Source organism: Onychostoma macrolepis, chromosome 23 (genome assembly GCF_012432095.1).
Source record: "Onychostoma macrolepis isolate SWU-2019 chromosome 23, ASM1243209v1, whole genome shotgun sequence".
Lineage (NCBI taxonomy): Eukaryota > Metazoa > Chordata > Actinopteri > Cypriniformes > Cyprinidae > Onychostoma > Onychostoma macrolepis.
The window spans coordinates 14,529,825-14,554,636 of NC_081177.1; the positions used below are offsets into that span (position 1 = coordinate 14,529,825).

Here is a 24,812-nt window from a genome sequence, read left to right on the forward strand (position 1 = left end):
TGACCGTTCCGTTCTCCTTTGCATCATCTCGCGCATTATATTGCGTTCTAAAACGCAGCCCTCAAGGTAAATAAGAGTTTTTACACACCCATCTACTAAGTGCATGTTTACACAGAAAAACAGTGGAGCAATAGTCATCTGTGCGAACGGGCCCTTAATGGATTATTTTTCTTCTTTTGGAAACATAAGATTAGGCTACAAATGTAAAAGTGTAATTTCAACTGTTCAACAATTTCATGTCCACATATTTGGCGAGTATTATGACGTAGCTAAAGATTGTACATTATCCCTTACTTGTATAATAATTTTCCCAACTTAAAAAAAACTAAAGACATTGAAATCAATGTCATTCCTGTTTATTTTGAGGTACTTACATTTATAGGTCACAATATAAATGCAATGTGCTTCAACGAGTGTTTCTGAGAGTCTGACAAAAACCACAAAACAATGCCAGGAGCAGAAAGCAGAAAGTAACTCAGATACTACATAAATATTGTTAATTATGTTACATTTGTGTTACAGTATATAATGAAGTATAGAAACAAACCTCTTCTGACCTCAGGCAATATTTGGGAATTCTGTTCTATAATCAGACCACCTTCAACTGTAGTGGTCATTGTTTAAAAAAAAAAAAAAACTGAGCCATCCATGTCATAGGCTGTAACAAAAAGGCTATATTTGGTACTTTATAGTTTACAGTAGCTCTGAGTATTTGTTTTAACAGTAATTCAACACGAGATTGAACTGTTTAGTTTAATTTTAGGATGGAAAAATATCAAAACGCCTGTGCTTCTGTTCGACCTCTGTTAGAAAAAACAAACTTTCCTCACTCAGCGCTGTGAATGAATACAGTCCTCGACAGTTTCGTCCCATTTAGTGGTGTTTGCAAAGGCAGTGTCTTCTCCATCTGTCTCTTAGGCACTCAACAGCATGCAATGGGTGGACATCCACCTTAATGGCAGTCTATGAGAGGAGCTCTTCACTGCTGCCTGATGAGCAAAGATGAGGAGATTTTTGATGAGAAAAGGAGAGAACTCCCCAGCTTCCCTCTCTCCTCCGGGTCATTCTTCATCTTTATGACGGTCCCTCTGTCCCTTGTTTATCCTGGCTCCCAGATGCCTCTGCTTCAGGGGCTGGAGATCCAGAAGCATCTCCCTCTACAAGACACAGATATGACAAACCTTTTTGCTACAACATTGCATGCCCAGTATATTCTCCAGCTAAACATTCTTAACAGGGACCTCGTGGTCATGGGAAAGTCTCAGGTTATTTCAGAGATAAAATGGTGCCAAGAATGTGAACTAAGGAAACTGGGTCAAATAGAGACAGATGCTGCTCTTATTTCAGTAGGAAAGAGTTGAAATTTCCCATAAGAATAGGAAACGGTCAAGGAAGCAGTTATTGTTGAGAGGGCAGATAATAAATCTGTGTCACTGGTGACAGACTCCTTTCAAACTCACCAAACCTATTCATGTTCAATATGGACACTGTGACCTAACAGAGCCGTGTCCTGGATAAATTAAGGGACGTTGTGAAAGAAGCGCCAGTGAAAGTCTTTGGTTCTCGTCCTCTTTTGTGAACGACACTTGTAATGTGTTCATGCATCACAGTCTTACTGTATTCACAAAGCAAGTCATTACAGGGGCCAAACTGATGCAGTGTTGCATAATAAATATGACCAGACAGACCACTGGCAGTCAGGAGACATTAGTGCTGTTCATGTGATGAAAGAGCAGATAGTTGTGCTGAATTACTAAAGTAATTTACTGCCATCAAAATCCCGAAAAATGTACTGAAGGAAATACCAGTGAAGAGTGTTTTTGCAAAGTTTTAAAGGTTAGCTTTCATAGCATTATATAGCCACTTTATATTACAGCTCGTGTTACATTTTTCGTGTTTACGTGACATATTTCAGTGTAAAAACGTATAGATGATCTAACAGATAAAATATAAAGGACTAAATCACAACTCTTTATGCAAATAAATGCAAAACAGTTGATATCATTTCTGTTATAGGAACATTCTAACAAAGCAAGGTTTTATTCTTATATTCTTTGATGTATAACATTAGTGCAAAACCACACACAAAACCAAATTAATAGTCAAGGGGAACAAAAAGAAGGAGGGGGATAAGCAGGAGTAGTTGAAGGTTGAGGAGAAGGAGAAGGAGAAGGAAGGGAGGAAGAGGAGGAGGAGGAGAAGGAAAAGATAACAATTTTGAATAAGATGGAGTAGGAGGAGGAGGAGGAGAAGGAAGTGTAGGGGGAGGCGGAGGAGAGAAGGAGACGGTGGTGGTTTAGGGGTGGTTGAAGGTGGAGGAAAAAGAGGAGGAGGAGGAGAATAAAGTGGAGAATCAGAAGGTTTAAAAGAAGGAGAATGAGAAAAAGGAGGAGATTTAGGAGGAGAAGTAGTAGTAAGAGAAGGAGGTTTAGGAAGAGAAGTAGTAGTAAGAGAAGGAGATTTAGGAAGAGGGGAAGTAGTAGTAGTAAGAAGGAGATTTAGGAAGAGGAGGAGATTAAGTAGTAGTAGTAGTAGTAGTAGTAGTAAGAGAAGGAGATTTAGGAAGAGGAGGAGATGAAGTAGTAGTAGTAAGAAGAAGGAGGTTTAGGAAGAGGAAGTAGTAGGAGGAGAAGTAGTAGTAAGAGAAGGAGGTTTAGGAAGAGGAGGAGATGAAGTAAGAGAAGGAGATTTAGGAAGAGGAGGAGGAGGAGGAGGAGGAGGAGGAGGAGGAGTAGTAGTAAGAGAAGGAGATTTAGGAAGAGGAGGAGATTAAGTAGTAGTAGTAAGAAGGAGGTTTAGGAAGAGGAAGTAGTAGGAGGAGGAGAAGTAGTAAGAGAAGGAGGTTTAGGAAGAGGAGGAGATGAAGAAGTAAGAGAAGGAGATTTAGGAAGAGGAGGAGGAGGAGGAGAAGTAGTAGTAAGAGAAGGAGATTTAGGAAGAGGAGGAGATGAAGTAGTAGTAGTAAGGAGGTTTAGGAAGAGGAAGTAGTAGGAGGAGGAGGAGAAGTAGTAAGAGAAGGAGGTTTAGGAAGAGGAGGAGATTAAGTAGTAGTAGTAGTAAGAAGGAGATTTAGGAAGAGGAGGAGATGAGTAGTAGTAGTAAGAAGGAGGTTTAGGAAGAGGAGGAGGAGGAGTAGTAGTAGTAAGAGAAGGAGATTTAGGAAGAGGAGGAGATTAAGTAGTAGTAGTAGTAGTAGTAGTAAGAGAAGGAGATTTAGGAAGAGGAGGAGATGAAGTAGTAGTAGTAAGAAGGAGGTTTAGGAAGAGGAAGTAGTAGGAGGAGGAGAAGTAGTAAGAGAAGGAGGTTTAGGAAGAGGAGGAGATGAAGAAGTAAGATAAGGAGATTTAGGAGGAGGAGTAGTAAGAGAAGGAGGTTTAGGAAGAGAAGAAGTAGTAGTAGTAAGAAGAAGGAGGTTTAGGAAGAGGAGGAGATGAAGTAGTAGTAGAGAAGGAGATTTAGGAAGAGGAGGAGGAGGAGGAGGATGAGGAGGAGGAGGAGGAGATGAAGAAGTAGAGAAGGAGGTTTAGGAAGAGGAGGAGATGAAGAAGTAAGAGAAGGAGATTTAGGAAGAGGAGGAGGAGGAGAAGTAGTAGTAAGAGAAGGAGATTTAGGAAGAGGAGGAGATTAAGTAGTAGTAAGAAGGAGGTTTAGGAAGAAGAAGTAGGAGGAGGAGAAGTAGTAAGAGAAGGAGGTTTAGGAAGAGGAGGAGATGAAGAAGTAAGAGGAGGAGATTTAGGAAGAGGAGGAGGAGGAGGAGGAGAAGTAGTAGTAAGAGAAGGAGATTTAGGAAGAGGAGGAGATGAAGTAGTAGTAGTAAGAAGGAGGTTTAGGAAGAGGAAGTAGTAGGAGGAGAAGTAGTAGTAAGAAGGAGGTTTAGGAAGAGGAAGTAGTAGGAGGAGGAGGAGAAGTAGTAAGAGAAGGAGGTTTAGGAAGAGGAGGAGATGAAGAAGTAAGAGAAGGAGATTTAGGAAGAGGAGGAGGAGGAGAAGTAGTAGTAAGAGAAGGAGATTTAGGAAGAGGAGGAGATTAAGTAGTAGTAGTAGTAAGAGAAGGAGATTTAGGAAGAGGAGGAGATGAAGTAGTAGTAGTAAGAAGGAGGTTTAGGAAGAGGAAGTAGTAGGAGGAGGAGAAGTAGTAAGAGAAGGAGGTTTAGGAAGAGGAGGAGATGAAGAAGTAAGAAGGAGATTTAGGAAGAGGAGGAGGAGGAGGAGGAGGAGGAGGAGAAGTAGTAGTAAGAGAAGGAGATTTAGGAAGAGGAGGAGATGAAGTAGTAAGAGAAGGAGATTTAGGAAGAGGAGGAGGAGGAGGAGGAGGAGGAGGAGTAGTAGTAGTAGAGAAGGAGATTTAGGAAGAGGAGGAGATTAAGTAGTAGTAGTAGTAAGAGAAGGAGATTTAGGAAGAGGAGGAGATGAAGTAGTAGTAGTAAGAAGGAGGTTTAGGAAGAGGAAGTAGTAGGAGGAGAAGTAGTAGTAAGAGAAGGAGATTTAGGAAGAGGAGGAGATGAAGTAGTAGTAGTAGTAGTAGTAGTAGTAAGAAGGAGGTTTAGGAAGAGAAGTAGTAGTAAGAGAAGGAGGTTTAGGAAGAGAAGAAGTAGTAGTAAGAGAAGGAGGTTTAGGGAGAGGAGGAGGAAAAAAGAAGGAGCAGTAGTAAGGGAAGGAGTTTTAGGGAGAGAAGGAAGAGAAGAAGAGGAGACAAAATGAGAAGGAGAAAAGGGAGGAGGAGCAAACATAAAAAGCAGAAGAACTTAAAGAGAGGAAAAGGAGAAGGATGAGAAGAAGAAGAAGAAGCAGAAGAAGAAGGAGGAGGGTAGAGGAGGAGGAGCAGACCTCTGAATGAGGAGGAGAAGACAATGTTGGAGAAATATCAATACAGCTGCTGCCTTGCGAGAAGAAGTGAAGCTGTGTGACGTACCTGCAGCTTTCAGGTCCATCTGAGCCATGTCTTTGGTTAGTTCACCGGTCCCCGCCGCTGCTGCTTCTCCTTTAATGTCTGGCACTGCGTTCCTGCGACCTGTGCGATCACAGTTTATGAACTCTGAATATGACGTCTCAACGTCCATCATCTGCTCACAAACTGCCCTCTCATTACACCTGAAAGAAACAAAAGACAACAAAAAGAAAGAACATTTACTGTCTGTTAAGAAAGCAAGCAAGCCAACGGTTTGAGTAAAATCTCTTTTGAGTAACTATATAATGAGCTCTAAAAAGGAAAATCCTAACACACAGAAAACCTGTGAATCTCTCAGTTCAGTAATGCCCATGACAGAACACGCCGTCTGATGAATTGGAGTAATTATTACTTCAGGGGCTCTATTTCAACGCTAAAGTTAATAGATTCAGCCGCTGAACTCATTTCATGGCCTAATTATATAAGAGAGCCAAAAGCATTCATCCAACCCTGGATGCATTCGTCATTCTTTTCATGCTTGTTTACACTCAGGGTTTCTTATGAGTATCAGTGCAAGCTTGCAAATGGAGCCTTATTGGCACGCAAACAAGAGATAAAAATCCAAAGCGATCGATTAGACACTTTTTGGAGCTCATCAAACTGCTTTCAGGAAGGAGAGTCATGGGTGGGCATTGTGCTGAGAGAGGAAACCTCCCAGAGAAAGTATCCAAAACACATTAGCTGCTCACTCACTAAGTGTCCCCTAAGTCAACATGAAAACCCCATTTACTTTAACCAGTGCTGGCGATAACGTCTCAAAAGTAACACGCTCGTATTATTTCTTACACCATAATATCCTAATTACTTTAAATAATTTTTTTTTTAAAAGTATAACTATAATTTAAGATACCCAGTTTCTATTTGAATATGTGATGCAAAGCTGAACTTTTTAGCAGACTCCAGTCTTCAGTGTCGCATGATGCTTAAGTTTTTTTTTTTTTTTTGTCTTTGAGTTGTGCTGCATGGTATTTTTGTAGAATACAATTATTATAAAAAAATAAATAAATTATTGTACTGACCCCAAACATTTGAACAGTAGTGATTATATATTTAAAAAAAATTATAATTAAAATTAAAGATTTATAAGCGTCTAAAGCCAAGACTAGTGGAAAAAGTAAAGCGAAATTCATGATTTTGCAAAAAAAAAAAAAAAAATTAAAAATTCTACATTTATTACAGTATTTATTAATCTTTGTTAATGTCAGTTAATAAAAATACAGTTGTTCATTGTTAGTTCATGTTAATTCACAGTGCATTAACTAATGTTAACAAGCACAACTTGTGATTTTAATAATGCATTAGTAAATGCTGAAATTAAGATTAATAAATGGTGTAGAAATATTGTTCAATCTTAGTTCATGTTAACTAATGTAGTTAACTAATGCACTTTATTGTAAAGTGTTACCAAATAAATAAAAATAATGCAATGTTGCAATATTTTAAAACAGTCCTTAGTTCTATTTTTTAGAACATATTACTCCAAGTCTTTCATTAAAAAGTATCAATTCATTCTATCTCTGAAATGTCTTTCCTTTTTCATTTGATATCACCAATCAATTCAATCGTTTCATGATGGATAAAATCAAGTTCCTGTTATCGCATATCCCGTTTCGTCACATTGGGCTGCAAATACAAATGTTGACTTTATGCGAGTTGTTACTCTTAAATGCCACTCTGAATCTGTTCTGCTGGCCTGTCTGAAGAAAAGAAAAAGGGATATTCCAGAGGAATGCGAGAGGGTAAGAGAAAGAAGGCAAACACAAATAAAACTGTGATGCTAAGTGTTGGAAGCCGAGGGGGAGGTAGCGAGGGAGAAAATTATAGGGTATAAATCATAGTGCTGGTCTTCACTGCTCATCCCTCCTTTCTGCATCACTCCATCCCTGTATTTCTCTTTCGAACCCTCCTCTTTTCTCTTTCTTTTTATAGTTCTCTCTCCCCCTTTCTATTATCTTCAAATGCTCCAGTAGTTCTGCGCAAATCAGGAGTGTAAGAACAATCTGAAAAGTGGGAGGGACGTTTGACTTGAAAAGTACTGATTATCTACCAAAATGTGGGTAGAGATTTCTGCAAGCAATCTCCAAAAGCAATGGAATGCGTTGCGACAGACGTTCACTTTTAAACATCACTTTTGTGAATCAAGGGGTCAAAGTTTGGCTGGTTCAATAAGCCCCTGCTAGTAGATTACAAAAGTAAATTGATGACAAAATGCTTTGCAATGCAAGTTAATCTGTTTTTCTTTGTGCAGTTTAAAATTGCATGCACAGAAATGTACTATTGCGCCATGAGAAAAATGTCAATTTCACATTGCGTGGCCACGACATAAGTGAAAGTGACGTGACATATGGCCAAGTATGGTAACCCATACTTGGAATTTGTGCTCTGCAATTAACCCATCCAAAGTGCACACACACCCAGAGCAGTGGGCAGCCATTTATGCTGCGGCGCCTGGGCAATATGGGGGTTCAGTGCCTTGCTCAAGGGCACCCCAGTCGTGGCATTGAGGGTGGAGAGAGCACTGTACATTCACTCCCCCACCTACAATTCCTGCCGGCCTGAGATTCGAACCCGAATAATTTAGAAATTAGATTGCATGGGTGTTTGAATGATTAATTGTGCAGCTCTAACTTCCAGAATAAAAATTTCCTGATAATTTTCTCACCCCCCTTCATCCAAGATGTTTATGTCTTTCTTTCTTCAGTCGAAAAGAAATTAAGGAAAACGTTACAGGACTTTTCTCTATATAGTGGACTTCAATGGTGGCCAATGGGTTGAAGGTCCACATTGCAGTTTCAATGCAGCTTCAAAGGGCTCTACACGATCCCAGTGAGGAACAAGGTATCTGTCATTTTCTAAAAAAAATAAATAAAATGTATATACACTTTTTAACCCCAAATGTTCATCTTACTCTAGCTCTGTGATGCGCGTCCATGACTTCATGCATTACATAAAGGGCGTTTGATTTAGTCTTTGCACATTCACTTTGTAAAACTGGGTTGGTACTTCTGCCTAAGTCACGCATGATCTTTCCAACATAATGCCTGGGATCATGTAGAGCCCTTTGAAGCTGCATTGAAACTGCAATTTGGACCTTGGCCACCATTGAAGTCCACTATATAGAGAAAAATCCTGTAATTTGCTTTGGATAAAAGTGTCTGCTAAATTAATAAATGTAAATGTAGTGCAAGATGAACATTTGTGGTTAAAAAGTATATAAATTTGTATTTACTTATATAGTGAAACAATTTTCAAAAAATAAGACACTTATTCCTTGATGGGATCGTGTAGAGCCCTTTGAAGCTGCATTGCAACTGCAATTTGGACCTTCAACCTATTGGTCTCTGATGAAGTCCACTATATGGAGAAAAATCCCAGAATGTTTTCCTCAAAAACCTTAATTTCTTTTTGACTGAAGAAAGAAAGTCATGAACATCTAATCAAATATTACAATGCATTCTAAAATTTAGCAAAAAACCCTAAGGCACTTAGCAACGTTCAAGGAAGCTCCACATGGCATTGGTTTACATTATTTAGCATCATCCTGAAGAGGATCTGCAGTGTTTTCCTCAGCTGTTTGCTATCATATTACAGCCTGCGCACATTCAACACTGGCCACTGTGTGTTTTATCAGGCTGAGTCATTACACATAACGTCTGCCAGCACCAGCATGTCAGTTATGCCCAACCTCATTGTCAGCCAGGACCTTGAGAAGTGTGAGCCAATTTCACTTTCATGCAAACTTTGCTGACGTGTTCTCCAAATATCAACCTGTTTCCGCAGAATCTAATTACTAGTACTCCCATGTCCTAGGTAATGCAGGAAGAGAGGTTTTTTGTATTGCTGTGACCCAAGTTGGCAAAGGCCAGGCTCGGATCACAGCAGCTGATAAAATTTGGAACAGTGGCCTGCAGAGAGCTCAACTTCCCAGAGAAGAGGCAAACTGAACAGAGAGTCATACAAAGTGCATGAGGCTTTAAGAGACTCTCCCGCAAAAAAAACTCAAGCTGTGCTCCATTGAAGAAGTATACATAATAATGTCTTGCTTTCACAAAAACTCAAAAAGCGCTTAACATCCCAAGTTGATGCCTGGCAACACAGCGTTTAATTTCTGTGCTACTGTGGATTGCAAAAGTTTGCCTTATTACCCCTTACACATTTGTGACCCTGGACCACAAAACCAGTCTTGAGTCGCTGGGGTATATTTGTAGCAATAGCCTTCTTAAATACAATTATCGATTTTTCTTTTATGCCACAAATCATTAGGATATTAAGTAAAGATCATGTTCCATAAGATATTTTGTAAATTTCTTACCTTAAATATATCAAAACCTCATTTTTGATTAGTAATATGCATTGCTAAGAACTTCTTTTGGACAACTTTAAAGGCGATTTTCTCAATATTTTGATTTTTTTGCACCCTCAGATTACAGATTTTCAAACAGTTGTATCTCGGCCAAATATTGTCCGATCCTAACAAACCATACATCAATAGCAAGATTATTTATTCATCTTTCAGATGATGTATAAATCGAAAAATTGACACTTAAGACTGGTTTTGCGGTCCAGGGTCACATTTGTGTTGGCCAAAAGCAAGTGAACACACACACACACAATCATTCAAAACTTTGCGGTCAGTCAGATTTGTTTTTCCAAAGAAAGAAATTAATATTTTAATTCAACAAAAACAAAATTAAACTAATCAAAAGTGACAGTAAAAACATTTGTAATGATTTCTACTTCAAATAAATGTTCTTTTAAACTTTCTATTCATGAAATAATCCTTAAAAAACATCTTGGTTTCAACAAAAATATTAATCAGTACAACTGTTTTCAACAGGTATAATAAGAAATGTTTCTTGAGCACCAAATCAGCATATTAGAATGATTACTGAAGGATCATGTGACACTGAAGACTGAACTAATGATGCTGAAATTTCAGCTTTGCATCACAGGAATAAATTACATTTTTAAATATTTTTAACATGAAAACTATTTATTTTAGACTGTAATAATAATAATAATAATAATACACAATACTGTTTGTACTGTATTTTGGAATTTTTGTTTATTTAAACAGCCTCTGAGTGTGAAACAAACCACAACTTTTGTATTTACTGTGTACATATGCATGCGTTTTTATTATTATTATTATTATTATTATACTTAATATATTATTTTATGCAATTTCTTTTTTATAGTATAGTTAGCATGTTAGATGTTTTACCATCTCTTTTCATTTCTCTGCTTTTAAGTGGCCAATATAAAGTGCTCCAGCCTGGGAATCCTGAAGCAAAAGTTTCTATATTTAGTGGGTTTATCTGAGGCAACAGGGGGCTGTTGCTTTGCTTGGCTCGGCTCAAATGTACAGTGTTCGGTTACTTTCCATTTACTCTCCCAAATTTCATTACAATAAAGTTACACTAAGGCTCATTACAGGTAATTTGATACATTTTCCATGTGGCCCATCTGAATAAAACAAATCTTTTATTTACTGATGGCGTTACAAGTAGGAGGAAATGGGAGCCAACAGCAGCTGTAGGCAGCGTCAGAGGACAAACAACGCAGGTGTGCGCACAATATAAACATCTCACATACCAGAGGGAAAACAGCCTAGCTCACCCTCAGCCTGCAATAAGATCATGAGTGAGAGGCTTACAAAAACACCAACTTAAATGCTGACGTATTCATCATTTGCATGAGTTCTGCATCGGTAGCAGGCCTAAACAAATGACAAACCCAGATTTAACCTTTATTTAAATAAATAAAAACAGCAAACCAGTGGAAGGAGTCTTGCTTCCACTCTCGCTGGATGTCTCTGGTTATGTCCAGTGTCTAAACAGTCTGCACAGCCCACTGGGTACATAAACTCATTGCTCATTTCCATATTTGGACAAATCATGAGATAGTAGGCCCCATCATGAGAATGAAATCCAGCCGACTAGATCTTTACTCAAAATGAGTCAACCACTGATCTATTGACAATAAAGGGATAGTTCTGTCAAAAATTATAATTCTGTCATTATTTACTCAAACATCAAACAGTTCTTGAGAGAAATAAAAATGAACAAATCATTACGTTGAGTCAATTCTTTTAAAATTAACAGGTTGATCTAAACCCAATTTCAATTTTTTTATTTGTTCATAAACTGTTCCATTTTTGATTGAACTAATCTTTTAAAATGGACATATCATTGTTTGTTGTTCTTGGTTCCCTATGCCAGTCAGATCATGTTGTTCCAAACCCATTCATCTTCAGAACACGAATTAAGATATTTCTGATGAAATCGGAGAGCTTTCTGACCCTGCATAGAGCCCAACACAACTGACATGTCCTTACTACCTTTCTGAGTCTTGAACATTGTTAAGATAGTCATCTTAATTTGTGTTCCGAAGATGAACAAAGGTTTTATGGGTTTGGAACGACATGAGGGCGAGTAATTAATGAAAGAATTTTCATTTTTGGGTGAACTATCCCATCGTGTTCTGCATCTTGGTCCATGCAAAACTACTCCAATATGTGTACAGTAAAGGTTAGCCCAGGCCAATCATAAAATAAATAATAATTTTAAAAAAATAATGATGTCACTTCCTCAGTTCATGAAGCCTGCATCCCACCTTGTTCCTAGAAAACACCACATATGGTCTTAATTATCAACGTTACAGCTGTGATGGAAAGACATTCTAGACCACAAATAGCACAATTCACCAACTTCAAGAGGGAAAGACACTTCCATGAAAAGCAAAGTGCTCAGACAGAGCGGTGCAGCTCAGGAATGCACACTCAAAAGGAAATAAAATGGCTCTGAGGTTAATATCATTACACCACACCACAAGCTAAATGTTTTATGGTCAGATATGCTCATCTCCAATATGCCTGTGGCTTTCAAGTGTAGAAACATGAATGCATATTGAGTGAGTCTCTGGCACTCTCCAGTCCATCAAACCGGTCACAGGGTGTGTCAATATATGCCTAAGCAATTACATGCATGGTTTAAATACTTTTTGCTCATAACTGCTTGACTTCCTCCATCAGTCCCTGGCTTGAAAGTGCATGTGACCACTCCAAGCAAACTGTTCAGTCAATAAAGAGCCTCTTCCGTATAGGCCGGAACTGGATGGAGAAGATGGGACCCTTGGGACAAAAGCCCTTACTCCTCAGCAGCAGGAGATGAACCGTAAAAGCAGGAGTCTCAAAGTTCACTCTAGACACTTGATCTTCACCCAGATCACCTGTGGACTGAAAGGACGCCAATGGATCCCATTTTCAGCTATTGCATCAAACTAATCTCATTAAACCTGCTGTAACATGAGCACGGTCAATAACGGTCTCAGAGAGGATGAAAATGTTCCTTTGTTTTCCGTGTCACTGTGATGCTCTAATCGTATAATGGCACAATACAGTTGTGGGAGCCTTTTATTGCAGCCATGAATGCAGTGTGAATCAGTACACCTGGAAAGCAAATAGGTTTCATTTATAGCCCTCCATCCTTGTGGTTGTCGACCAATGAATGGGAGATATTCTGAACAGAGTGTAACGGGAGCTCTAACTGTTATTACAAACAAAGGCCCGGGAGCCCAGCGGAGGATACAAGTCTACTGCTACAATTCTACTGGGACCCTCGGTGCCTCTGAGCTTAATGAAAACATATTATCTAGTGGTGGTTGCAATATGCCCAAACAAACAGCCTTAAATGAAGTAATTTAACATTTGCCAAAGGAATAAAGCTGCATTAAAAAAAAAATTGCAGCAGAATCTGCCAACAAGCCTTTCAGAATAAGCACAAATTAAAGGAATTTAATTTATTTATTGCTTTAAGTTAAATTGTGAATCTCAGATTTTCAGTCTGCGCTCAGACTGTTGGACCCCACAGTGTACAAACAAACAAAACACATTTAGATTTTGAATGATCAAATTAATAAATACATTTTTTTAAAAAGCGTCAATGTGATCTCCAGTGTTGAAATTCACATTAAATTTGGTCAAACAAATAAATTAACAAATGAATAAACTACTGAATGAACAAAGAAGCAAATTAATAAACAAAAAAATATATATAAAAGTTAACAAATGAATGAAAAAAAACAACCATACTATCTCACATGAATTAATAAACTACTGAATAAACAAATAAAAGCACAAATAAATAAAAATGAAAAAAAAATTATGAGATCAGTAATGAAACAAACAAATTACAGATTACAGTAATACCTCTCAAAAGCCATTTTGGCACCCTGTTGAATCATATAGGCCTACCACCACAAGACGTACATCTCAACCTGTGATAGAAACATGGCAACCAGACTAAAATATTTCTGCTAGCATTTGTTTGCTTATTATGGCAAAAAATACCCAAGAAACACCCAAATGGGGCAAGTTTATGTATAGAAATGACAACCTCCTTTTCATATTTCCATTAGACAGACATGCACACATTGCTGACTGCAGGAATTTCAGGCCTTTTAACAGGGATTTTAAGATGAAGGAGTCTGCTGATACTACATTTAAAGCTCCTGTTTTTGGCAAGAGAACAAAGTTTATAATAGCTCCCAAGGAATGAAGTAAGCTTGAAAAATGCCCCACATTCTGTCTTTATCAGGGAAGAATTTCTGGACACAGCAGAGCTGCATCTAATCAAGTTGAATAGACTCCAGCCGGTCTAAAGCAGCAAGCACATTTAGCTGCTCTTTAGATAAGTGCACCAGCTCCAGCACTCCCCTGTTTACTCAGATGAGCCACAGCTCAACTGAACTAACACACACTTTGTGTTCACATGACGTAAGTGACTGCCCATTCAAGAAGGGGGAAAAACACCCAAACAACCATCGAGAAGGCATTGTTTTTTTTGGCATTGGTAAATCTCACAATTCAAAGTTCATTTGCTGTCGTCCTATATATCCTTCCTCCTTTTGAAGGGCGTTACTTTGTGTGTCCACATCTATTTTTCTCAAGCAACATCAAAAGAGCCATTGCCTGAATTTCCACACTGGAGATATTATTCATGACCAAGAACGGTCACCTTCTTCCACCGACCAAGCATTTTGTGCTATCATGACTTTTTAAATGCCAACTTTACAGTCCCCAAGCACTTCAGCTGCACTTTCACAGCCTCTTATCAGCATACTGTAACATTTCACGGCCCATGTTCAGCATCCCCTGGAAAAGGTTATGAGCCCACCGCGAGGGAACTTTGCTGGTACATTACACATCCACTGCACCTAAAATATGAGAAGGATCTTTAATCACGTTCTCCAGAGCAATTACTTTCAAATCACCCAACAACACTAAAGGAAAACAGTGGTAATCATGAACATGTCATTAAGAAAATAAAAGAAAACAAACCAAAAAAAGATTTGAGCTTAAAATTATTTTTATATTAAAAATATACAAAAAAATATAAATTAATTATTTTAATCAGCTTTTTGCAGTTGCCATTTCATTTCAATGATGCGACAAATTAATTTAGAACAATTACAATTAAAAGAACAATTACTTAAACTGATTCTCTAATTAATAAGAGCTTATGAAAATTATATGCACTAAAATTGTAATACATAGCATATAGTTTAAAATGGGTTTAGCATGTTGCACCACAGGACAAGTTATTCTCATAATTTGAATCCCATATGCATGAATCCATACAGATACGCAAACATTTAACTTATTTTATGCTTATTAAATGTTGAAAATATCTCTATGTAGAGGCATCACACCACAGGACTAAAGAAGACATGAATAGTTCCACATTAACATTACAAATCTGAAAACTAATAGGAGGTAATCTCACTTTTCCCAACTCACAAACCTTCAAAATATCTAATTTACTTCCCGTTGGGGTCTTGATTAATAAAATTCTCAAGAATCCACAAGAGCTCATTTATTTGGAAATAGATTTTATCGTAGATGAATAGATTCATGTATATCTATATTGTTGACTGACATATTTCTTAATTTCCCAATTCATGATTAGTGAAGTCACACCACAGGGTGTTTATAAAAAATGTATAATAATAATAATAAAATAAATAAAACACTGTTCTTTGCCGTCTAGCAAAATCTAAATGTAAAAGAGGAAAAAAAAAAAAAAAAAAAAAAAAAGTAGTTTTCTACTGTACATCATGGCAACTACCCATTTAATGCAAATATTATGAGAGATATATGGCTCCATTTTAAAATTCTGTCAGCATAGATCAGATGTCCAAAATCCTATAAGCAGCTTTTTAATGCCAAACACAGATTGCATGTAAAACAAAATAGCTCTGAAATGTGTGATGGGCATATTGGTCACGGAGGTGGCATGAACACTGTGGAAAGCAAGAAGAGAGTCTGCCAGGCCTGCAGTCATGCTACTTGTGGATGAGATTGTGGTGTAACCCACACGTGACTCACTCTCATTCGTCCTCCTCTAATGCCCAACGGGACCGGCGCCACTCTATCCATGAGGATTTTACAGAGGATCACGACGAGAATTGCAAAGCTAATGCAGAACGTTTGCGGTTAGGCAAAAGAGGAAGTTTTTCCTCATGTCATCGAGACCCTTTCAGCTCCCTGGGCGCTGAGCAAAGAGCTGCTACTTTACAATCAAAAGATTTTCAAAGCCTCTAAGAAGCAATTAACTGAAGATTTGGAAGCGATAGTCGAATCGAGATTAAAGCCATTTTCTTACACTGATGTCGGGAGGCTTTTAGTTCACAGGGCCCTTTAACCGAGCGTGTATTTGGTGTTATTTCATGAAACAAAGTGTTAGCATTTAAAAAGGCTCGGGGAGATGAAGGTGTGTGACCGCCGCCTCTTTACTAATGCAGGAGTTGATGGGCTTCATTTCCCTGTGTTGCCTATCAGCCCTTTTGATATCAGAGCAAATATTATTAAATAATAATGAGGACACTGCAGGGAGACCAAGTCAAATGTTAGGGCAGTTCAAGGCCGCTGAACTTTAGAGCTGACACACAAAGACGCAAATCCGTCTTTAATAATTGCACAGCACCAACATCCAACACGGTCTCAACATTATTTGCTTGGCACAGGTGGACGCCTCAACGTATTTGCCTCATTATTTGAAAGAAACACCAACCTTCAGACTTCACAAAGACAAAGAGCAAAGAGCTTGTGGTTTGTCTTCCTTCCTACTTCAAATACAATTAATATCTATAATAAGCAGGAATGAAAACGTACCAACTCAAACTCTTTGGAAAATGCAGAAGACGGCTATTTTCCCAAATGAAAGCACAGAAGAGTTTTACTTTGAAATGTTCTGAGGGCAGAAAGGAAAAAGTCTCAATTAAGCAATCATTCTCCTGTCTGCTAAAGGGTTTCCTTTTAGACCGCTTTAGAGGAAGCAAAACTCCTGTGTGTCACTGAAAGATGGCATATAGTTTTTCTACAGTTATGATGGCACGCAAGCCAACATGATGCAGTCTGCAGTCAATCATCTGGCCAGAAAATAAGCATTTGCCGAGAGAGTTCAAATCTCTGTCTGAGCCAAGAGTATCAGATGTCTGTATCAATCCACTGTTTATTTGGAGGCATAATTACCACTTATTGTTTTTATGTGGCTCTTTCCCCAATTAAATTCACAGCATGGAGGCGAGAGAGAGAAAGAGAGAGAGAGAGAGGAGAGAGAGGGAGAGAGAGGGAGGGAGAGGGAGGGAGAGGGAGGGAGAGGGAGGGAGAGGGAGAGAGGGAGAGAAAAAGAGAGAGAGACAGAGAGAGAGAGGGAGTGTGTGTGCTAAAAGAGTTTAGGATTTCCCCATGAATCACACATCAGACTATGACAAACAGTGACTGAAGGGAGGAATCTTTGCTGAGTCATAAACAGGTGGTGTCGTTCAGAAGAAGACAGTGGGAGTTTATTACACTGGGAATCTTGGAAATGGATTAAAAATGAAAAGTTCTCCCAAAACTTCTTTCATTATTTACTCATGCTCATGTCAATTAAATCTCTTTCTTCTGTGAAAAACAAATGGAGGACAGCTTCAGCATAGTTCAAGCTCAATTTGTACTTTTCTTTGCTTTTCCTGAACCTTCTCACCAACCGTGATGTAACAAATTGGAATATTCATGCATATTCAAATCAAATGAATAAGATTTAAATCGTACTGCGGAGGGGGAGATTTTCAGCGCCTTAACTTCAGTCTGTTTGGTCTCAAACTATGCTACTGGCTTAAAATATAGTGCATTAGTAGTGGGCTACAGTTATAACCAAGTAAAAACGTCAGGCAAAACATTGTACAAGAGTTATGTCTTTTAAATTGTTCCTAAAATTTAATGATTGGAGGTTTACAGCATTTTTATGCACATGCAAACTCTTTGCCTACAAACAGTCAAAAGGTCACACGCCTCCTGAAAATAATCACGCTGCTTGGAAAATGAATGGTTTGCACACAAATTACAGCACCTATCCAAACCAAATGCCACACACTGAAATATGCTCACCATCATCTGCACCCTGCTATTACATACTGCACAACCAGTAGCACGATAAGAGTCAATGATAAACAAGATCCTCAAATGTAAATAAACATACATGTTTTTCTAGCAAAGACCAAAGTTACGGGAAAGAGTGCACACAAAAATCAGTTTTTTTTTACTATTTAGTCACCCTCATGTCTTTTCAAACCCATTAGGCTACATTACTTTTTACAATAAAATAATAAAAGTAATAAAGTCAAATTATATTTTTAAAGAATTTACACAGGTTTTTGCCATATACATTTAGTCATTTAGCAGACAAAAAAACTATATAAAAGCAACAACATTTAATTCTAAGTCTTCTGAAGTAAAATGATAGCTTTGCTTGAGGAACAGACTAAAATAAAATTCACATTAAATCTTAAAATCAAAAATAATAAAATGTCTGGAATGTCTTATGGCACGAGTTTGACGTCTTGAGGTTATGCCTGGCTCACACTACAGGAGTTTTAAAATCCTAACCGATTATGAAATCTGGTTGCAGCACACACATAAGGAGAATCTTTGCAGATTATCTTCCCTCAAATCTTAAACATGCACACACTACAACATTTGAAATTCGTGGCGCATCACACACTACAAGATATTATTAAGATTATCATGCCAGAGGGAGCGCCTCACGTGATCTCACGCAGCAGCTCGTCAGCAATGTTTACATGTGTTAGCTAGCCTGCTAGCAGCTTTCACTCACCCTGTGCATTCAAAACTGAGGCGATTTCACCTCAGCGCTTCTCTTTCTCCTTTTCGGTTGTGATACGTGTTCGATACATTATACAGACAATCGTGTTACTACAAAACTTCAAGAAGCAGTTTCCTCCGTCTCCACTATTCAACGGAGCAGTACAGCAGCTGTTTTGCGGTCGCGCATTGGCTGTTAAAGTGCTGATGTAATCATATAGCCGTCATCATCCCGATTTAAATCCTAAATATCAAACATGTTTGATATGATCGGGGCTGCCCCGATTTGTGTGCTAGAGGATCGGGAGGTGCAAAGTTCTATCGGTGAACGCCTCACATTACCAGATAATCCGCGCCGAACATCGGGACCGATCGAGGTGCTCGACAAGATTTTCCCTCCGATTCTCAGGAGGGGGAAATCGGGGCTAAATCGGGCAAAAAATCCTGTAGTGTGAGCCAGGCATTAGTTACTTCTGATTTGACCGCTGCAGCAGGGAATCTTAATATTATCAGCAACTGTTACTTTAATGAAAAGATCCATGTGAAAATCTTTAATCTCAAATCTCATAATATATACACATACCTGGAGGAAAAAACACATACTGGATTGGAATGACATGAGGGCAAGTAAATAATGACAGAAAGTTCATTTTTGGCTCAACCATTCCTCTAAAGGGCAGGACATTGTCTCTTTGAAAGGACAGGACCTTGTTACACACATCCAGTTCTGCTCTTGCGTTAAACAACACATGGCCTTAACAGGAAGCAGGTGGGATGTCTGTCCTTGTCGTTTATGTCCTTCTCCTGCACCCGAGGTCTGACTGCGAGAGACAGAGAGGAGGACACACATCTGGTGTGCAGAAAGACAAGAACGGAATATAGAGATATTTATTATGCTTAATGTGAAAGTTCACCCAAAAAATGTTGTATTGGACCCCACTGACTTCCAGTGCTGGACAAAAACGCTTCTTCAAAATATCTTCTATAGAAGGTCATGCGGTTTTGGAATGACATGAGGGCGAGTACATGATGACAATTTTCATTTTTGGGTCTATAATATCAATATACAGAACTTGACACTAGGGATGTAACGATTAACCGCGAGCTGTTGAAAATCGATTCATATATGTGACGATTCAAATCGGTTGAGATGCTAAACAAATAGCGATTCAGTTAGGGGTAGGAGTTTATATGAAAGTATGTCTGAGGGGAACTTACTGTCTTTAGAGAAGTTTAGATGGTATTTTTTTCCTTTCATCTTGCGTATGTATAAAGTTCATAAGTGCAGCGCTACTTTGTTTACAGCGGTAACCAAGGAGACGCCTAAAGCGCCACCTGCTGGCAGAGAGTGAATCTGCATTCAGCTCGTCTTCCGTTTCATTTCATGCAGATATTATGTACAGTAGTTTCACAAAACTGAAGTCAGACCATTCTGTTTTTGCTTCAAATTTCGAAATTATACAAACTAATTTAGATTTAAAAACTGCTCATGTTGCATGCATGCAGCATCTTTGTTTGGATCATGATTAAAATGCAGTGGTTGCCTCTAATTTTAAATGGAAAGAGCACAGACAAAGCCTTATTTTGTTTATATGAAGAGATTTCTTTTATTTGTGTTATTTATTTGATTTGGAGCTCGTTTTAAAATTTCAATTTAGTGTTATTTACATTTACATTATATTTAGATTTTGTTATTTAGCAGAGGCTTTTATCCAAAGCGATTTACAAATGAGGAGAATAGAAGCAATCAAAACCAACAAAAGAGCAATATGCAAGTGCTATATTAGTATATTATTATAGTGTTATATTTCAATTTCACAAAGAAACGTGCTGCATTGTGTCCAAGCAATAATAAAAAGGACACATTTAATTTATAATTGGTCTTAAATCTCATTTTGTAAAAAAAATAAAATAAAAATAAATAATTGTGAATCTATTCGAATCGTGAGTTGAGTGAATCGTTACATCCCTATTTGACACATAACTTAACAGCTCTTCAATGTCACTGACACAAGTGTCCTTTGAACGGGAAGTTTTGTACTCGCTTGACAGCCCGAACAAAGTAAATGGACCCAGAAAACACCCTTCAAACAAAGTACAGCTATATTACAAAACTGTATTTGCAGGCCCAACAAAACACTAGGATATAAATTGAACATCCTTGTGGTAAAACACCTCTAGCAATAATCCATATTATTCTATGATAGTTTTATCATTTAGTCACATGTAGGCAAGATCTTCCACCGAGTGCCCACAGCCACTAAAGCCAGACAGCAATTAAAAAGAAATGTCCTGAACAAGCAAACGAAGCTAAACAGCTGTTAAGACTTAAAGACCACCTGTCACTGTACATTTCCTCTTTTTGCTGCCCCATCCTTAACCCTTTTCTCTCTTCCAATTATCAATACTTCAAGCTAAAAACCATTATCCAAACTTATAGTCACAGTACACAGCTTCAATTACTTACCAAACGCACTCCGAGCGCTAATGACATGGTGCTACAAAGCTCTCTGAGGACCTGAATAAAGACGGTTTTATTTTAGTCCACACGAGAAACAGAAAGCGGCGTCCTCTGATCCTAGTGTTTATGAGAGAGCCTCCTCTCATTCTGTCTGCCTCTCTCTTTCTCTTTCTCCTTCCCGTCTCTCTCTCTCTCTCTCCGCAGCGAAAGGATCCCACACAGCTGCAGCACGCCTCTCTCCCACAGATCAGGGAGGATGTGGGCGTAAAGTGATTTGATTTGCTCTGAGTTGTGAAGAGAGGAAAACAAGCCAACATATCCTGAAAGAAGCTTTCAAATCTTGAATGACAGCCTGAATGAATCTGACCAACGGCTTTAGCCAGAGCCTGCATAAGTACATGAAAGCCACACTGACCCTGTGTATATGGACGTGAAAATTCAGAATATCAAAATGTGGTCATATGTCAATGAGGTAAGCGCCATGCAAAAACATTAATCAGCCAATATTCCAGTCAGAAATGTCATGCAAGTATTTGAGCCAAGTGGAATGCAACTGCACAATAAATAAATAAATAAATAGGCTTATGATAATAATAATATAAATAATAAAAGGTATTAATTAATGTTATTATTGCAAGCAAATAAAAGCAATTATGAGTGCTATAAACACACTGAAGAAGATTTTGAGCGAGGAGGAGACTGATTCTTTTATTCAAACATTAAAAGAAATTAATAAACAAATAAACAGGCAAAAACATTGTAAGAGTCTCTTCACCGACATTTTGCAATTCAATGTGCTCCTGCACGCTGTTGTCAAGGACATGAATGAGAATTAATGAGTTGATTAAATTTTCTATTTATTTTTACTAATTCGGCAGAGTAAAAGGCCAGACCAAGCAATATTGAGAAAAGAGCATGCATGTAATTTCATTTATTCAGACTATGCTGCTTACATTTATACAGGGAACAGCTGTGTGAGGCATGTGAGACAAGCGTTTTTCAGAACAAAGTGTTCTGAATATGGCAAACAAAGTATGAGTAACAAAGTATGGCAAATACCTAAAAGCACGAAAACAGAAATAATAAATAAAGCTAAATCAATTAAACCTAAATGGTAATATAAAAAAAAAATCAAATCAAATCAAACGAGATAAGCACATGTGAAAAATGACAAAAATAAAAACTATACACTATATAAATAATACTATACTACTATGAGACTGATAAGGACCTCAACTGAAAAAATTTATACCAAGAGAACTGTGGATATAGATTCATATGTTTCTTATGAGAATATGTCAAACCCTGATTCACTCAGCAACAGCTGTGTAAATTCCTGAAAAGATATATTAAGCTGTGTGTATTTAATTGTATTGATACTATAAAGCTGTACATTTCATGTGCAATAATAATAATAATCTGAACAGCTCTCCCAGCAGGCTGTAACTGAGCGGAGATTTGCTTCCCAGCAATAATGTTATAATATCAACAGCCTTGTTGATGAGGCCCTCGAGACACTGTAGCACTGAAACTCAATCAAAGCACTTGTGCACACACCAAATTACTTCGGGGGAACAAATACGATTTTGTGAAGCTTACGGGTGAAAAGCTACCAGTGAAAGACCCCACAAATAGCGTCTGCTTTGAGCCAATTGATTTATACGTTTCAATTCATGCATCAACAAAATGCGAGACTGGTAAGTAGCCTATTCACTACACCGACTAGCAAATCCTTTATAAAAATAGAGAGGAAAATAAAAATCGAAACAAAAACAACCACAAGAGCCCTCGACAGATACTGTGCCATGATAATGGCTCAAGTACTAATGCAAAACTCTTGCTGTAGACTGACCTGGACGTGTTAGGCTAATGAACTTTTCACTTAAAGCAAAGAGCCACGAGAGCACTAACCAAACTGTGTGCTGCCAGCAGAGGATAATGCTTCTGCTACATCACAATGATAAATGATAATAGTCACAACACATCTTGGAGTACCACTACCTGCCATTTCATCAACAAACCTACTCTAGCAGAAGAAGCCAAGTGGATGATGACTTGCTGGAATAATATCTTTTGACTTGGAGGTCCAAAACAGCAGTTGCTAGTGAAGTTGTTGGGCCATAGATAGAAAGTAGGACAACCAAGCTCATGAGAGCAGCAAAAGACACCAGCTGCACAGAACAAACTGACAGTTTAAGTCACATATCATAAAGTTCATTAAAACACCAACCTGTTTAACTCAGCCTAACGTCCATTGTACCATCAAATATTAACATCCACTCTACAGAATTAGCTTCAGACGAATCATCTGGATACATTTACACAGCTCACATGACTATGAAAAATTAAAAAGCCGATGACAATGAAGTGATTGTTTGAGATCGTTTTGCTTCGGATTGTTCATTGTTGATGTGCAGCTCATCAAAACGCCTCAGTGAATCAAGTCCATGATGTCTTTGAGCTCATGGGTCCCATGAATGTAGTAACCTAAACAACTGACTCCTCACAACTGAAAGAACTAAAAACAGACCACCATCTTGCATATTAAATGCACAGATCAGCGCAAACAGTTCACCCACACACACAAACACTAAAATTGATTACATTTGATTTCTGTAATGTCTTTGGCACATCTTCAGGACTGTGCCGCCAGAGCACTCTATCATAATAAAAATGTCCATACATGATTGAACCACTGAAAGTGGCATAGCTGATGCCTTCATTGTTACTAAATTACTGTTGAACTCATGGAAAATGCTCTTAAAGAGATAGTTCACCCAAAAATGTTGTTCCAAAACCATTTTGAACTAATGAAGATATTTTTAATAATTAAGAGGTGTTCTATAATTTGCAAGCTTCAAAAAGTACAAACAGTCATCTTAAACAAAATCCATATGAATCTAGCGGTTTAACCCAAGTCTTCTGAAGAGATATGATCACTTTATATGATGAATAGATTTAATTTAGCCTTTTATTCAGATATAAACACTGATCAATGCATACAAATACACATCAAACATAGTCGATAGAATGCTTGTTTGGAGAACATTTTGGTTGGTTGGACATTAAAATGGACATATATATATATATATATATATATATATATATGTGTGTGTGTGTGTGTTACTAAAATTAATGAAAATCTTGATGAGAGCAAATGACGACATAATTTTTTTTGGATGAAATAACCCGTGAATGTCTAACTAATCTGCATGTCTAAACTTGTCAAGACACCCCTCCTCTTCCAAATAAGGCTTTTGCCATAAAGGGGCAGTTAAAAATATAATTTCTGTCATCCTTCACTAATCTTCATGTTGTCAGGCAGAATGAAAGTCTCAGTCACCATTCACTTGCATCTAAATAGAAAAGGAGTTATTGAAAGGGTGACTGAGATTGTCAATTCCTTACATTTCGCCAAACATCTCCTTTTGTGATCCACAGAATAAAGGCTGGAACAAAATAAAGAGAGTTAATTTTTCATTTTAGGGCGAACTGTCCCTTTAAGGTTCCTGAATACACATTGGTAAACGTTATGTTTTGCCTATAAAAGCAAAAACACTTGGGGAATTCTACTAGTAAACAGTGGCCAAGTAAAGAAAAACAACCCAGACCATTTTATTAAACCAACACCAACTGCAGATTTAGATTAAGGAGCATTTAAATGTGTTTTGAATATTTTGTAGACGTACAAATGCTGGAATGAAACCAAAAAAGCCCTTACATCACTACTCCTTCATACTTGAAAGTCTGATGCAAAGCAGCGTCAGGAATCATCGCAAAATTGCAATTTAGCCACAATATTCCAGCATATATTCAGCATGATCCCCCCCAAAAAAGTAACGCGTCGGTGTGTTTTGTTACATTTGTAATGCTTATTGTTTTACTACTGAAACTATATCGGCTGCAATCAACCATCATCACTGTAACAAGCACTAACCTTGATCCGCTTCACTTTCTTCCACTTGTTACCACGCCATACGCCATTCACTCTTTGTCAGGATTCCCCTTCATCTCCTAAATCTCTTCCCGCATCCCACACTCCGATACAATGGATTTGAATTGATCTTTTCGGAGATTCCTAGTCACATCCAACGCTCCACTGACAGTCTATTGAACACAATGAGAAAGAGGGCTAGGGCTTTAAACAGCTGTTTCCAAAATGGAGTGATCCCACAGCCAATCACACACCGTCTGCTCTCTTACCAGTAACAGCACTTCGCTTTGTTCACGCGGAGCTGCTTGCGTGAAAAAAAAAAC

General features: G+C 38.0%; 1 protein-coding gene across 3 annotated transcripts; it reads right to left on the minus strand.

Annotated features, from left to right (window-relative positions):
* Nucleotides 1-340: 340 nt before the first annotated feature.
* On the minus strand, nucleotides 341-24,662 carry pkig (protein kinase (cAMP-dependent, catalytic) inhibitor gamma). Of its 3 annotated transcripts, none has more exons than XM_058762961.1 (3): nucleotides 24,493-24,662; nucleotides 4,912-5,090; nucleotides 341-1,157 (listed from the first exon to the last, which is right to left on the minus strand). In XM_058762961.1, the coding sequence occupies exons 2-3, from the start codon at nucleotides 5,060-5,062 to the stop codon at nucleotides 1,075-1,077; spliced, it is 234 nt and encodes a 77-aa protein (XP_058618944.1). In that variant the 5' UTR covers nucleotides 5,063-5,090; nucleotides 24,493-24,662; the 3' UTR covers nucleotides 341-1,074. The 3 variants fall into 3 exon arrangements, with proteins under 3 accessions (XP_058618944.1, XP_058618945.1, XP_058618946.1); XM_058762962.1 differs by lacking the exon at nucleotides 24,493-24,662 and adding an exon at nucleotides 20,562-20,742; XM_058762963.1 differs by lacking the exon at nucleotides 24,493-24,662 and adding an exon at nucleotides 19,313-19,403.
* Between the last annotated feature and the right edge of the window lie 150 nt (nucleotides 24,663-24,812).